The sequence below is a fragment of the Zootoca vivipara genome, chromosome 8 (genome assembly GCF_963506605.1).
Source record: "Zootoca vivipara chromosome 8, rZooViv1.1, whole genome shotgun sequence".
Lineage (NCBI taxonomy): Eukaryota > Metazoa > Chordata > Lepidosauria > Squamata > Lacertidae > Zootoca > Zootoca vivipara.
Window position 1 is genome coordinate 17,541,668 of NC_083283.1, and position 12,738 is coordinate 17,554,405.

The following is a 12,738-nucleotide window of genomic DNA, read 5'->3' on the forward strand; positions in this document are numbered from 1 at the left end:
GAAACTTTTACCTGAGCACTGTTATGAATGGATTATGTCTGATGACCACCACTAGGGCCTCTACTATGCCCGCTGAAAGTAACGCGCAGTCGTGACGCTACTGCTGATGGTATTTCTTTCAACAGTAGCCAATGTAAACCTTCCCAAATAGGGCATTGAGCTTGTGGAGCAGTGGGAGCAATGGATCTGCTGGATCTAAAGTTGGCCCGGTGCCAGGTGTGGAACCTAAGCCATGCCCCTCTGCTCCCAGAAATTCTTCTGACCTGACCAGAAGAAAGTCAACAGGACTTCAGATGAATCTGTGGTGTTTCTGCTCCGATTGTTCCCTGAGCAGGGTTCTTTGCACATTTTAAAATGTGTTGGTTTTAATTATGTTAATTCTAAAATGCTGGTAATCTATGGGTTCCTTTGGCAAGAGGCATTCGTTTTTGAGAATGAGCAGGGCTGGCTCTAGGGATAGGCTGGGTGGCGCAGGGCGCCAGGGCGCTGGGTTGTCAGGGGGCGCTGCACGTCAAAGCCGTGCGGAAACAACGCTGCACGCTGCGCCCGCCCACCAGTCGTGGGAAGAAACGGGGTGGGGCAGGGGCGCTGGAGCGATCTGCGCACCACGACGCCCGGGCGCCCGACCCGCTTAAGACAGCCCTGAGAATGAGATCACAGCTGTGGAGAAGCAGGGCAATGAAATGAATGAATAGAGCTGCATTAAGGGATCAAGATGGTGAAACTTCTAAATTATTGATCTCCCTAACATTTAAGACCTGCTTGCATAATTACTTCATAAGAAGAAAACAATGGCTTTTAAAAATAATATATTTCAAACTGGAAGAGCAACAATATGTCTCTGAATAATACACCAGTTTCCGGAGTTCTTCTTCTTTATTAATTCTTTATTAATGTACCTCATTGAAACTCCCCACCCACCCACCCTCAACAAAACAGCAGGGTTACACAATCCTGTGGACATCAAAGCACAGAAGAGGCCCGAGGATTTGCTTCCAAGTGAAGATGGTTCCATTTGCTAGTCTGGATTTCCACAGATCTGATTTTCGAGAATGCAATGTAAAATTAAAAGCCAAGCACAAAACGTGGCAGTAAAGGTGTGGGTGGAGAAGCGACTTCAAACAGAAAACTACACTGAAATTAAAGAGCAGGCATGTGTAGGAAGTGTAGCAGCCTGGATCTCAGAAGGCAAAGCTGGCTAGAGGTCCCTGCTAGGGACCAGCTGCTTTTTAAATTTTGTTTATAACTTTATCCTAATAAGACTCCCAAGCCAAGCCTCAGACAAGCTTTGCACGGGCCTGCTAAAGAGCATTTAATAGATGTCTGAACAGCTGAAAAAAGAAGGAACCCACAAGGCCTCCGAGGGGAAGGGATGTCATAATCTCAGTGTCATCAAGGAATCTTAGTGCCACAGTTAAGAGCAGGACCACAATCAGAGCCTTAGTTGCTGATTTTCCTTAACTGGCAGGCAGGCTGGTATGTGAGCAGCTGGTTCATGAGATAACCTAGCCCCAAGCCGTTTTAGGCTTTAGACGCTTAAACCAACACTTTAAATTGAGCCTGGAACCAATTTGGCAGCAACATCCCAAGAATCATTTTAGTGTAATTGAAAGACTGCTTGGTTGCGATGTCTAGCTGGCAGCTGTCATCAGCTAGCTCCTAAATCCACCTGCAGCTACACTGGTCACCTTCAACTAAAAGGAGGAATCTGTAACTAGGACTAAATCAGTTGCCAGTGCAATACAGTATGTTGAAAAGCAGTGCCAAAGGTGTCCCCATTTTGTTGTTGTTCTCATCTTCAGAACTCTAATTAATGGAAGCTGAGGCTGATTATATGGGTGACCTGTCTTTAGACTGGGGTGTGTTTTTCTGTATCTGTTATTAGGAACAAATGAAGCAGCCTTAAACCAAGTTAGACAACTGAACCATCTGATTCTGTACTGTCTATTGACTGGCTGTGACTCTTCAGCCACAACTGGAGATTCCAAAGCTTGAACCTTCTGCATGCAAAGCAGGAGGAGCTTTTCCACTGAGCTATGGTTCTCTACTGTCTTTTTGTCCTCTTAATATTTCTCATCTGTGTTCTTTTTCAGTTCTCTTAGAATTCTCTTTCTCATCCTGTCTGCCATACTTTCTACTCCTTAAAAAAATAAGTATATTTCCTCCTGTTAGATTTCATCCCTCAACTCCTCCAAAAGGGAAGAATGACAGAAATAAGATAAATTTCTAAAAAAGGAACAATGACCAACTTTTATGAAGGAACCTTGACATTGGGAATGAGACTAACAGAATTTTATCAGTGAATTTTGCCGTTTCTCATTTATTTCAATGGAAACAAAGTTCTGCTAAGTCTTGATCCAATCCATGCTTTATAAAATATGCACAACTTTTTCTAATCTACCTTTATGTCCTTAGTACCCATTTTTCTCTTGCATAGTGCCTATACTTAGACTGTGAGCCTCCAGAAATTAACTGAGGGAAATTCTATATTTATTTATTTTCTTAGTTTTCTTTAAATGCTGGAAATAATAATATGTAAGTACAAAGTTCTAGCCCCTAACTTTGAGGAGAGCACAATATGTCCAACAGGGAACTCTCAGAATGAATAAATACACACAAATTGTGGTTTGTCAATATTGTATGTGAAGAGCCCCTTACTGAATCAGTGTTTGGACCTCCCAATATAATATGACCTATACATCTTAACAACATTATTTCTGTACTACCTATGAATGGTCCCACCATCTAACTTCAGTTGTATGATTTGAATAGAGTCCCATAGGCTGTCTAACAGGTAGAGTTTTAAATGGTAGTTTATTTGTTCCTGGGACGTGGGTGGGGCTGTGGGTTAAACCACAGAGCCTAGGACTTGCCGATCAGAAGGTCGGCGGATTGAATCCCCGCGACGGGGTGAGCTCCCGTTGCTCGGTCCCAGCTCCTGCCAACCTAGCAGTTCGAAAGCACGTCAAAGTGCAAGTAGATAAATAGCTACAGCGGGAAGGTAAACGGCATTTCCGTGTGCTGCTCTGGTTCGCAAGAAGCGGCTTAGTCATGCTGGCCACATGACCTGGAAACTGTACGCCGGCTCCCTCGGCCAGTAATGTGAGAAGAGCACCGCAACCCCAGAGTCGGTCACGACTGGACCTAATGGTCAGGGTCCCTTTACCTTTACCTTATATGTTCCTGGTAGCTCTTAACTCATCAGTTTGTTTTGCCTTCTACAAGAAAGAGGCAGAGCTGACAGTACAGGTTAGCTACTCAGGCACAGGTCCTTCTCGATCAGCCTTCCCTAACCCGGTTCTCTCTAGATGTTTCAACATACAACTCCCATCAGCCCCAGCCAGCATTGTCAGTGCCCAGGGATGATAGGAGTTGTAGCCCAAGACTGGAGGGTACTAGGTTGGGGAAACCTCTTCTCAATAATCTTCCACACCAACCATTTCCTTTAGAGACTCCAGCTCTCAAACACAGCCACTCCTGCCAGAAACTCAGTTAAGGCAGCTGTTTTGTTAATCTGTTTAGTATTAAGTGGCTCTAAACTATTGTAGGCCTATCACTGTCTCTGATGTTAAGTAATTGGCTGAATTATCCAGATTAGCTGAGCTCAGAAAGCTTGCTAAGTAAGAGCTGATTTGCATTTTCATTAGTTTGTAGAGCTTTCAGAACCTCCTTTCCGGGTGGCATGAATCACACTTCTGATTCTCTTTCACATCTATCATTCAAAATGAGGGCTCATGGAGCAAAACCTCAATGAGATTTGTAAACTCTGCAGGTCCAGGTCATGTTTATTCCCTCCGATATGCCAGCAATAGCAATGACTTGATCTGTTGAATGTTGCAAGCCCTCTTAGAGTCTGATCGGAAACAATACCAGTGAGAAAAAAGAATTAGCACTTTTTATCTTAATGTGATGTTGAAGGCTAATTGTTACAGCATAAATGCAAGCAGTTAATCATCTCGTTGCTAAGTACAGCACCACACTAATGAGCTTAGACCTTGCACATCATATCGTTAATTTATTTCCCCAGAAATAACACTTTATATTTCAAATAAGCATATAGCTATACTTCCTTTAGATATTTCCCTGTTGCTTGGATACTGAATATTGCCTACTCATGAGAAAAAATAAAATGGGCCTTATATTTCTCTATAATTAGTGAATAGTGAACTCCCTACATAATTTTCACAAATTGCACTCAAACAATTACGATTTGGTTGTAACTACTTTGTGAATGGGTTATTTATGTAGTCCTGCCAAGTAGTAAGCATAATCTTACCAGATTTACCAGGTGGACATGTGTGGTAAAATCTGTAGTAAACTTCTTGTCTTTACTCATCCCTTGATTGATTATTCTGGGAGGAATTCAATGTAGTGCTAGGACAATCATTCTATCAACTCAAGCATTTCAGCTTGCCAGATGGAATGATCCTCCATATCCTTTACTTGCAGATAATACTGTAATTATAATAAATGCAAACCATGCTTTGCAAATCTATTTTAAATAATGGTTTCACATAATTTGTTAAATTAAGGTACCCTGAATGTTAGGTCCAGCTGCGGACCACTCTGGGGTTGTGCGCTCATCTTGCTCTATAGGCCGAGGGAATAAGATTCCACCCACATGCTGTGCAAATTGAAGCCCTGAACTCCCAAGCCCCGGGGGTACTGACTGCGAATGTGGCAGTCCAGACTGGAAGGCCCACTGCATCATGTCACCCATACTCCTAGGACAACCCCTAGGACTAGCTGGGACTGGGATCTTGGAAGGTTGGAATTGGGAGAACAAGGCACCAGGAGAATCAAAAGCCTAGCTCACTTCGCTCACATCCAAAGGACCATGGGCCTCAAAAACAGTAGAGGACATGGAAGGGCCGGGCTGAGACACAGGCTGCCTTCCATACTGCTGAGCCAAAGACTCCAGCTCAGTATAAAAACTTGACACGGCCCCGAAACCTTCTCAATAAAATAAAGGAAATTACAGAAATACAACTGGATTAAAAGGGGGCATCCTACAATCAAAATGGTGCTTGTGCCAAAGCAAGATGGTGCTCCCGCCAAAACAAGATGGCACTCCTGCCAAATTAGCTGGGTAAAGACCTCCTCTTCTCGAAAGAAGGTAAAATGGTGACCGCGTAAAAATTTGGAGTGGGTTTTACCAGCCCCAGGAAATTCCCCACCAGCCCCTTAAGCAGAAGAGTAGTAAAAGCAATTCGCTCATAGAGGGAACTCTCAGCGAAGCCCAAAGTTAAACTGCGAAGTGCCTTTGTCTGGGAATTTGGAGATGCATATGTGCAAAAAGGTTGATATCTGAGTCACCCCCAGAGTTTCTGTGGATAACTGACACAGTGTGATGGAACATAATAAAACTCAATGGAAATAAAAGGACAAGGCTCACACATTCTTTGCACTTAGGGAATTTAATTTGAATAAGGATTTGATTGCAAAATGTGTGCTTCATCTAAATATTATATGTAGGCCATCAATTTTAACAATGTTTCATTTGTATGATCTTTGGGTATATTTTACGTCTATATTATGTGTGTTTCTCCAACATAGATTCCAGACAGAGCTCAATTACGATGTTCTGGAAGTGCACGATGGACCGAATCTTCTCTCACCACTTCTAGGATCTTACAATGGTACACAGGTCCCCCAATTTCTGTTCAGTAGTACCAATTTCATTTACCTTCTGTTTACAACAGACAACAGTCGTTCTAACAATGGATTCAAAATCCACTATGAAAGTAAGTAGCTTTTGCTTTCCTTAGTATCTAAGGTTATTTTGTAGCATCAGACTTGTTTATGTGCATGCTTGCATAAACACACATTTCATACATTTTTCTTCTTTCTCTATGTGTATATCTGTTGTGTGTCAACAGCTGTATGGATTAACATGGCACCCATATATAGGGTGCTAATGAAAAAGAACACTTCGATCAGTTTTGGTTTCTCTTAGTTTCTCATCCCCTCCCCCAGTCTTAAATTCATTTATGCATCAGTTTGAATTTCTAAAAAAACAAAAACAAAAAAACTATTCATGAAAATTCACCAGCATTTTACTGCAAATTATTCTGGAACAGCTTTTGTAATACTTGCAAATGGCCCAAATTTGCTAAGACTTTTAAATGAATAGTGCTGTAAAGGAAAGTTACCATGCATTGCTCAGAACTTGAGAAACCAATGTGACATTGGATTTGGTTACACTGATGTCATATTCCAGTTAAGGTATTGAGCAGCCCTACACAATTAGAAGTTTGGGCAAGTTTAGGTAGGTGATGGGCTTCCCATCAAAACAGAGTGCCCAGGTTTTAGGGAAAACAGTTGTCGCTTTAATTTGGATTTATTCTCAACAGGTGTGAGATTAATTGAAAATATTTATAGGAAGCAGTTCCCAGAACTGAATTACTTTGCTTGTGCAGTCTTTGGCTTTTGTGTGCTTCCATGAGTTTGTTTTTTTATGTCAGCACAGTGCTCCTTCCTTCCTTCCTTCCTTCCTTCCTTCCTTCCTTCCTTCTTCTCTCCCCCTCCCCCTCCTAGATATCCATGGGCGTACCCAGGATCAAAACTAGGGGTGGGCAAGGGGAGGGGCCAAGGCACGGAAGGGGAGGGGCCACAAAGTGGGCGGGAATGGCGAACTCGCGCTCCGCCGGGCTGTGCCCCTCCCTAGAAGCAGGGCTGGTGGGCGGAGCCCAGCCCAGCGGAGCGCGAGTTCAGCGTTCCCGCCCGCCGCGCCGCGCTCTCTGGTTCCCCGCCGCGCTTGGCCTTGCCTGAGGGCGCGCCGGGGAGCTGGAGGGAGGGCACAGCGCGGCGGGCGGGAACGGCGAACTCGCGCTCCGCCGGGCTGTGCCCCTCCCTAGAAGCAGGGCTGGTGGGCGGAGGCAGAGCCCAGCCCAGCGGAGCGCGAGTTCGGCGTTCCCGCCCACCGCGCCGCGCTCCCTGGTTCCCCGCCGCGCTTGGCCTTGCCTGAGGGCGCGCCGGGGAGCTGGAGGGAGGGTGCGGCGCGGCGCGGCGGGAATGGCGAACTCGCGCTCTGCCGGGCTGTGCTCCGCCTCTGCCCACCAGCCCTGCTTCTAGAGTAGGGCAGCTGCCCTAACTTGCCCCGTGGTGGGTACGCCCTTGTAGATATCCCTGCGTATCCAGATTTATGCTCTCACTCACACTGTTCATAACACACACACACACACACACTTCGCATAGCCTCATTTACATAGTACTTCACACTTGAAATAATTGACCAGTGTTAGAGATGCTTTCCCTTTTTTCTGCACTGCTTCCCGCTACCAATATCCTCCCAGTTTCGTTATGCATGGATATATTAATCAACCCTGTTAGACTATATTTCTCAGTCCTTTTTTTCCATTTAATATTTGGAACATTTGTTCCCTTCCACTCCAGGTGTAACCGTAAACACCTATTCTTGCATGGATCCTGGCATACCTGTTCATGGTCGTCGTTATGGGCACGACTTTTCTATTGGCTCAACGGTATCATTTGGATGTGACCCAGGATATAGGCTCAGCCATGAAGAACCTTTGCTGTGTGAAAAGAACCACTGGTGGAGCCATCCACTCCCTACCTGCGATGGTAAGAATCAGTTGAAATTAGCACAAAATATCATCTATGGCGTGTCCATCACACTGGCTTTCAGATTTCTCAGTGCTAGCTATGTGTTAAGGAAGGAGAGAGGCTGGTCCTACTTTTGCAAACCTGATTCTTCTACTTGTTTATGAACTAAAGAGTCCAGTTCTACTTGCTAATAAACTAAGGGATGCCCAACAACATCTGGAGGAAAATATGTTATCTTGCTCAATAATTTTGCTGAAGGAGCCTGCCTCCCCCTACACATTTGAAAGGCTGTAGAATATTAATCAGCCCAAGACCTCGTTGAAGTGGAACATTTTATCCTGGTGCCTAAAATTGTATATGGCACCAGCTAAACTGCCCTGGGGAAACATTCCACAAACAGGGAGCCACTGCAGAAAAGGCCTGTTCTTGGGGTACCAAATCTATCATGGAAAAGAAGGGCCTCAGGTGATAATTGCAGAGTCCGGGTTGGTTTATATGGGGAGAGGTAGAGAGCCAGCATGGTGCAGTGGTTAGAGTGTCAGACTAGGACCTGGGAGGTTTATATGGGGAGAGAGGGATTGATTGATTGATTGATTGATTGATTGATTGAGTTAGTTATTGCAATCCTGAGCCATTTGAGGCTTTATAGGTCAAAACCAACACTTTGGATTGGGCCTGGAAGCTACTTGACAGCCATTGCAGTAGGGCCAGGATTGGTGTAATATGCTCAAACATGTTGCCTCAGTGAGCAACCTAGCCACCAAATTCTGCACCAGCTGAAGTTTCTGAACTGTCTTCAGAGGCAGCCCTATGTACAATGTGTTGCAGTAATCTAATCTAGATGTTGAGTCCCTATCTACTCTAGTCAGGTACAGTTACAGAATCCTGATCCCCATGCTCTAAGACAGGCATAGGCAAACTTGGCCCTCCAGATGTTTTGGGACTACAACTCCTATCATCCCTAGATAACAGGACTGGTGCTCAGGGATGATGGGAGTTGTAGTCCCAAAACATCTGGAGGGCCGAGTTTGCATATGTCTGCTCTAAGAAATGTCCTGTATAGCCTTTTTAAAATTGCTGTAAAAGTTTGAAATGTTCCACTTTTTCTTTTGCTGAAATGTTTGGCAAGAGAAAACATAGCTCTTCTTGAAGAAGCAAATATCAGGACTCCTTCTCTGTCCAGATAACAGCTCTCTTCTAATAATAAAATTAATGATCTTCATAGGCTAGCAGGTATAAAATCCACTTCAACACTCCTGCAAGGCCAATCAGACTGCTGCATTCTGGATCCTATTGTTCTAGGATTCAGCTCAGTACATAACATTAAGTAAAGGTAAAGGTACCCCTGACCGTTAGGTCCAGTCGTGGATGACTCTGGGGTTGCGCGCCCATTTCGCTCTATAGCCCGAGGGAGCCGGTGTTTGTCCGCAGACAGCTTCTGGGTCATGTGGCCAGCATGACTAAGCCGCTTCTGGCACAACAGAACACCAAAACCAGAGCAGCGCACGGAAACACCATTTACCTTCCCACCAGAGAGGTACCCATTTATCTACTTGCACTTTTTGGCATGCTTTTGAACTGCTAGGTTGGCAGGAGCTGGGATGGAGCAACAGGAACTCACCCCATTGCGGGGATTCGAACTGCCGACCTTCTGATCAGCAAGCCTGTGATTTAGACCACAGCGCCACCCGTGTCCAGCAAGGTTAATTAGTCTGCCCATAAAAAACTGGACCTGAACCCTGAGGTATCAGGTCTTCAGTATTTGTTTCTTAATTATTCATATCTCATATGATACTCAGACTTTAGCATGACTGTGCTGTGGCCATAATTCATTAGCTGGTCTGCAAGCAGAAAGTGACATTAACAATTTTTTCAATCTAGTTTCCACTTTATTCTTGTATTTCCCCCCCCCTCCCCAATTTTTTGGTCTATGTTACAAAGTTCGTAACATTAAAAAACAAACAATTGAGTTCAGTTTATAATGTGTCCCCCATGTTTCAGCTTGCTTAGACTGCATGGCTGTACACCTGAGTCGACTCTTTTTGCATTTTAAAGGTTCTGTTTTTCATTCTGTGCTGTTTCAATTTTATCCTAACATGCAAACCAGATTTGGAAATTACTTACACAACATTGAAACAGCATTTGTTTTCCCTGTTACATGTAATCCCATAGAAGTAACATGTAGCTTCCCTGACACACTTCCGTAAGTTAGAAGGCTGCATTGGAGAGATTGCCATTGTGGGAGGGTTGAACTCAGTGACATGGTTGTCAAGCCAGCTGTTCAAAGCTTTGTTACACTATTAAGGAGCTCTCTGTGAACAGTTTTCTCTGCTGTGCAATAACATTACATATTGTGACAAATTTCTTCCTTGAGATGCTGAACTAGTGTGCAATTCATTAAGTAAATGAGCTTATCCCCCCCCCTCTAAATGGCAATTGTCCACTGAATAAATATTCTCTAAAGGCAAGATTGGGTATATTTATTCTAGCACATTTATGGATTCATGGCTGAACTCATTTTAATTCCCTTACCCAATTGGTTCTTCCAGAGTAATGATTTGGGGCCAGTTTGGAATTGACCACTGGAGAGAAGTCTGTCCCTTGTATGAACTCAAAGTTGGATCCATTCCACTCAATTGTTTCCTTTGGTTAGACACTAGTTTTCATAAAGTGAGACTGATTCTCGGGCTTTTGGCTAAGAACAAGCATAGTTTTCCCTATAAGGCATGGATTATTGCCAAGTCAAGGACAGTCTTGGAAGGAAACATCTGGGTTTTGTAAACTCAGTGACTTTTAGAAAATAATTTCTCCCCAGGTCTAAAGGTGGTGTCTCCCCTTCGCATTAACACCCCGGCACAGTCAGCTTGATATTTACAGTTTTTATTATGTATGTACAAGAAACAGCTACAGTTCAGGATTATGCATCTGAACCCATTGAGTCTGATTCGGGGAGTGGCTTTCTTCGATTTCCCCACCAACATTTTTTAAATGAGGCTGCATTTTTTAAAATTTTAAACTTAAGTTGCATCCATAGCTGCCAAGTCTTCCCTTTTCTCGCAAGGAAGCCTATTCAGCATAAGGGAATTTCCCTTAAAAAAAGGGAGAACTTGGCAGCTATGGTTGCATCTTAACCTGTACTTTAATTAATTGTTTTTTTCTTTTATGTCTTATTGTGATTTTACTGTGTCAGCCGCCCTGAGCCCAGCTTTGACTGGAAAGGGTGGGGTATAAACAAAAATTTATTATTAATAATTTATATAGGTGGGGGAATCGCGCAAGACGTCTTTGACCATTAAGTTTCATTTCCCTCCTTGTCTGTGCTGATTTGAAAGACCCTTCCAGAGTCTGAGCTCCCTTCCCGGGCCTCTGGGCGGTGGAAGGGCTCTGCAACATCCCTGAGCCCTTCCTCCTTGTGGCTAATCTCCTCCTGCTCTTCTGCTTCCTCTGCCTTTGGGCGGTTGGAAGGCTCCACAGCAGGCATCCCCAAACTTCGGCCCTCCAGATGTTTTGGACTACAATTCCCATCATCCATGACCACTGGTCCTGTTAGCTAGGGATCATGGGAGTTGTAGGCCAAAACATCTGAAGGGCCGCAGTTTGGGGATGCCTGCTCCACAGCATCCCTGAGCCCCTGCTCTGCCTCTTCTTTCACTTGCTCCTCCGAATTCTCCCTGACACCAGGTGGTGGTAGTAAGTGGGCAGGGATCCGGGGATTTGGTCTTCACCCAATTTGAAGCAGCAATAACAGGTTGCCTACCCCCATTTTGACATCACTGGACTACCTGGTAATAAGCTTCTTCTTTTTTTGCCTACTCCATACTACTGTAATGCCTTTGGATTTGGTTCAATTCACCAAGGTCTCTACCAGCTAAATAGGTCACAATGGGAGGATATAGTGTACATTTGAATGGGTGAGAGTAATGCCAATACACTGATGAGCATCTCATAGCATCAAGGTACTCAATGGAGGTTTACCACAACCTTCTTTTCAGGGATTGCTGGCTTGAGAGCATTTGACCCGAGAAATGCTTGTGATAAGCAAGAATACATTATGTTGCTGATAATTTAGAATTTGGTAATTTAGCAAGGTGGGGAGCAGTACAATGATCTCTGCTCGCATCAGAGGAGTAAGGCTTTGGGCAAGTGAAGGTGGCAGTTAAATGGTTAATGATTATGCCGTTCATAAGTAAGTAAAGTTCTGACACCCATTTACAAGTTGTATAGTTGTGCAATGACTCATGGTTCAATGGATAGCGGCCGACCATTGTTTGTGTCCTGCTTCTGCTCATTTGTATGGTTTTCTTGCTGTATTTCCAAGACACATTTCACTTACCATCCTTTGTATATGATAATATGGATTTTATATTTGGAATCATTTAGAAGGTAATTTTGGATATTGAGTTTTTGGAACAGGAGTTGTTGCAATCTGATCCTTAGATTTGCTACACAAGCACAAATTATTTGTTTTGGGTGGAGAAGGGACAGCATATACAAATGGCCCCACTAGTATTTTGCAACATATTCAGTGTAGCAGTAGTAGGAAAATGCTCAGGATCTGAGTTGTAAGTGCACTGAGCATCCAGATGGTATTCTGGCAATATGCTTGAAAAATGGGTATGGCATCTTGCATAACTTAGCAAGTGTGTGTATATATATATTTCACTGTAAAACAAGGTGAAAATCTTAGTCTTTATATAAAAGTTCATAGTCATTAGATTACGACCATATGCTATTAGTGTTGCTGGTCTAAAACAAGATGCAGTAATACCTCTAAAACCTAAAATTCAAGCAGTCTAAACAGTATTGCAAAAGCCTTTGCACTGTGGAATACTGGTTGGTCCGAACATATGGCATTTTTAAAATGTCTCTGCTATTTAGGTATAATAGACCAATACAGTCATACCTCGGGTTACAGACGTCTCAGGTTGCGCATTTTCGGGTTGCACACCGCACCAAACCCTAAGTACCGGAACGGGTTACTCCTGGGTTTTGGCGCTCATGCATGTGCAGAATCACTAAATCGTGCTTTGCACATGCACAGAAGCGATGAATCATGACCCGTGTGTGCGCAGACATGGCACTGCGGGTTGCAAACAGTGTGGGTTGTGAAGTGCCTCCTGCACAGATCACGTTCGCAACCCGAGCATCCACTGTACAGCTACTGTGCTTTAT

The 12,738-nt window shown here is 43.9% G+C and overlaps 1 protein-coding gene across 1 annotated transcript in view; it reads left to right on the forward strand.

The window, feature by feature from the left end:
* Positions 1-12,738, forward strand: part of CSMD3 (CUB and Sushi multiple domains 3) — a 584,303-nt gene that overhangs the window by 388,103 nt on the left and 183,462 nt on the right. The window contains exons 18-19 of the mRNA XM_060277658.1: positions 5,557-5,744; positions 7,396-7,584. Coding sequence (XP_060133641.1) covers positions 5,557-5,744; positions 7,396-7,584 — 377 coding nt within the window. The remainder of the gene's footprint in view (positions 1-5,556; positions 5,745-7,395; positions 7,585-12,738) is intronic.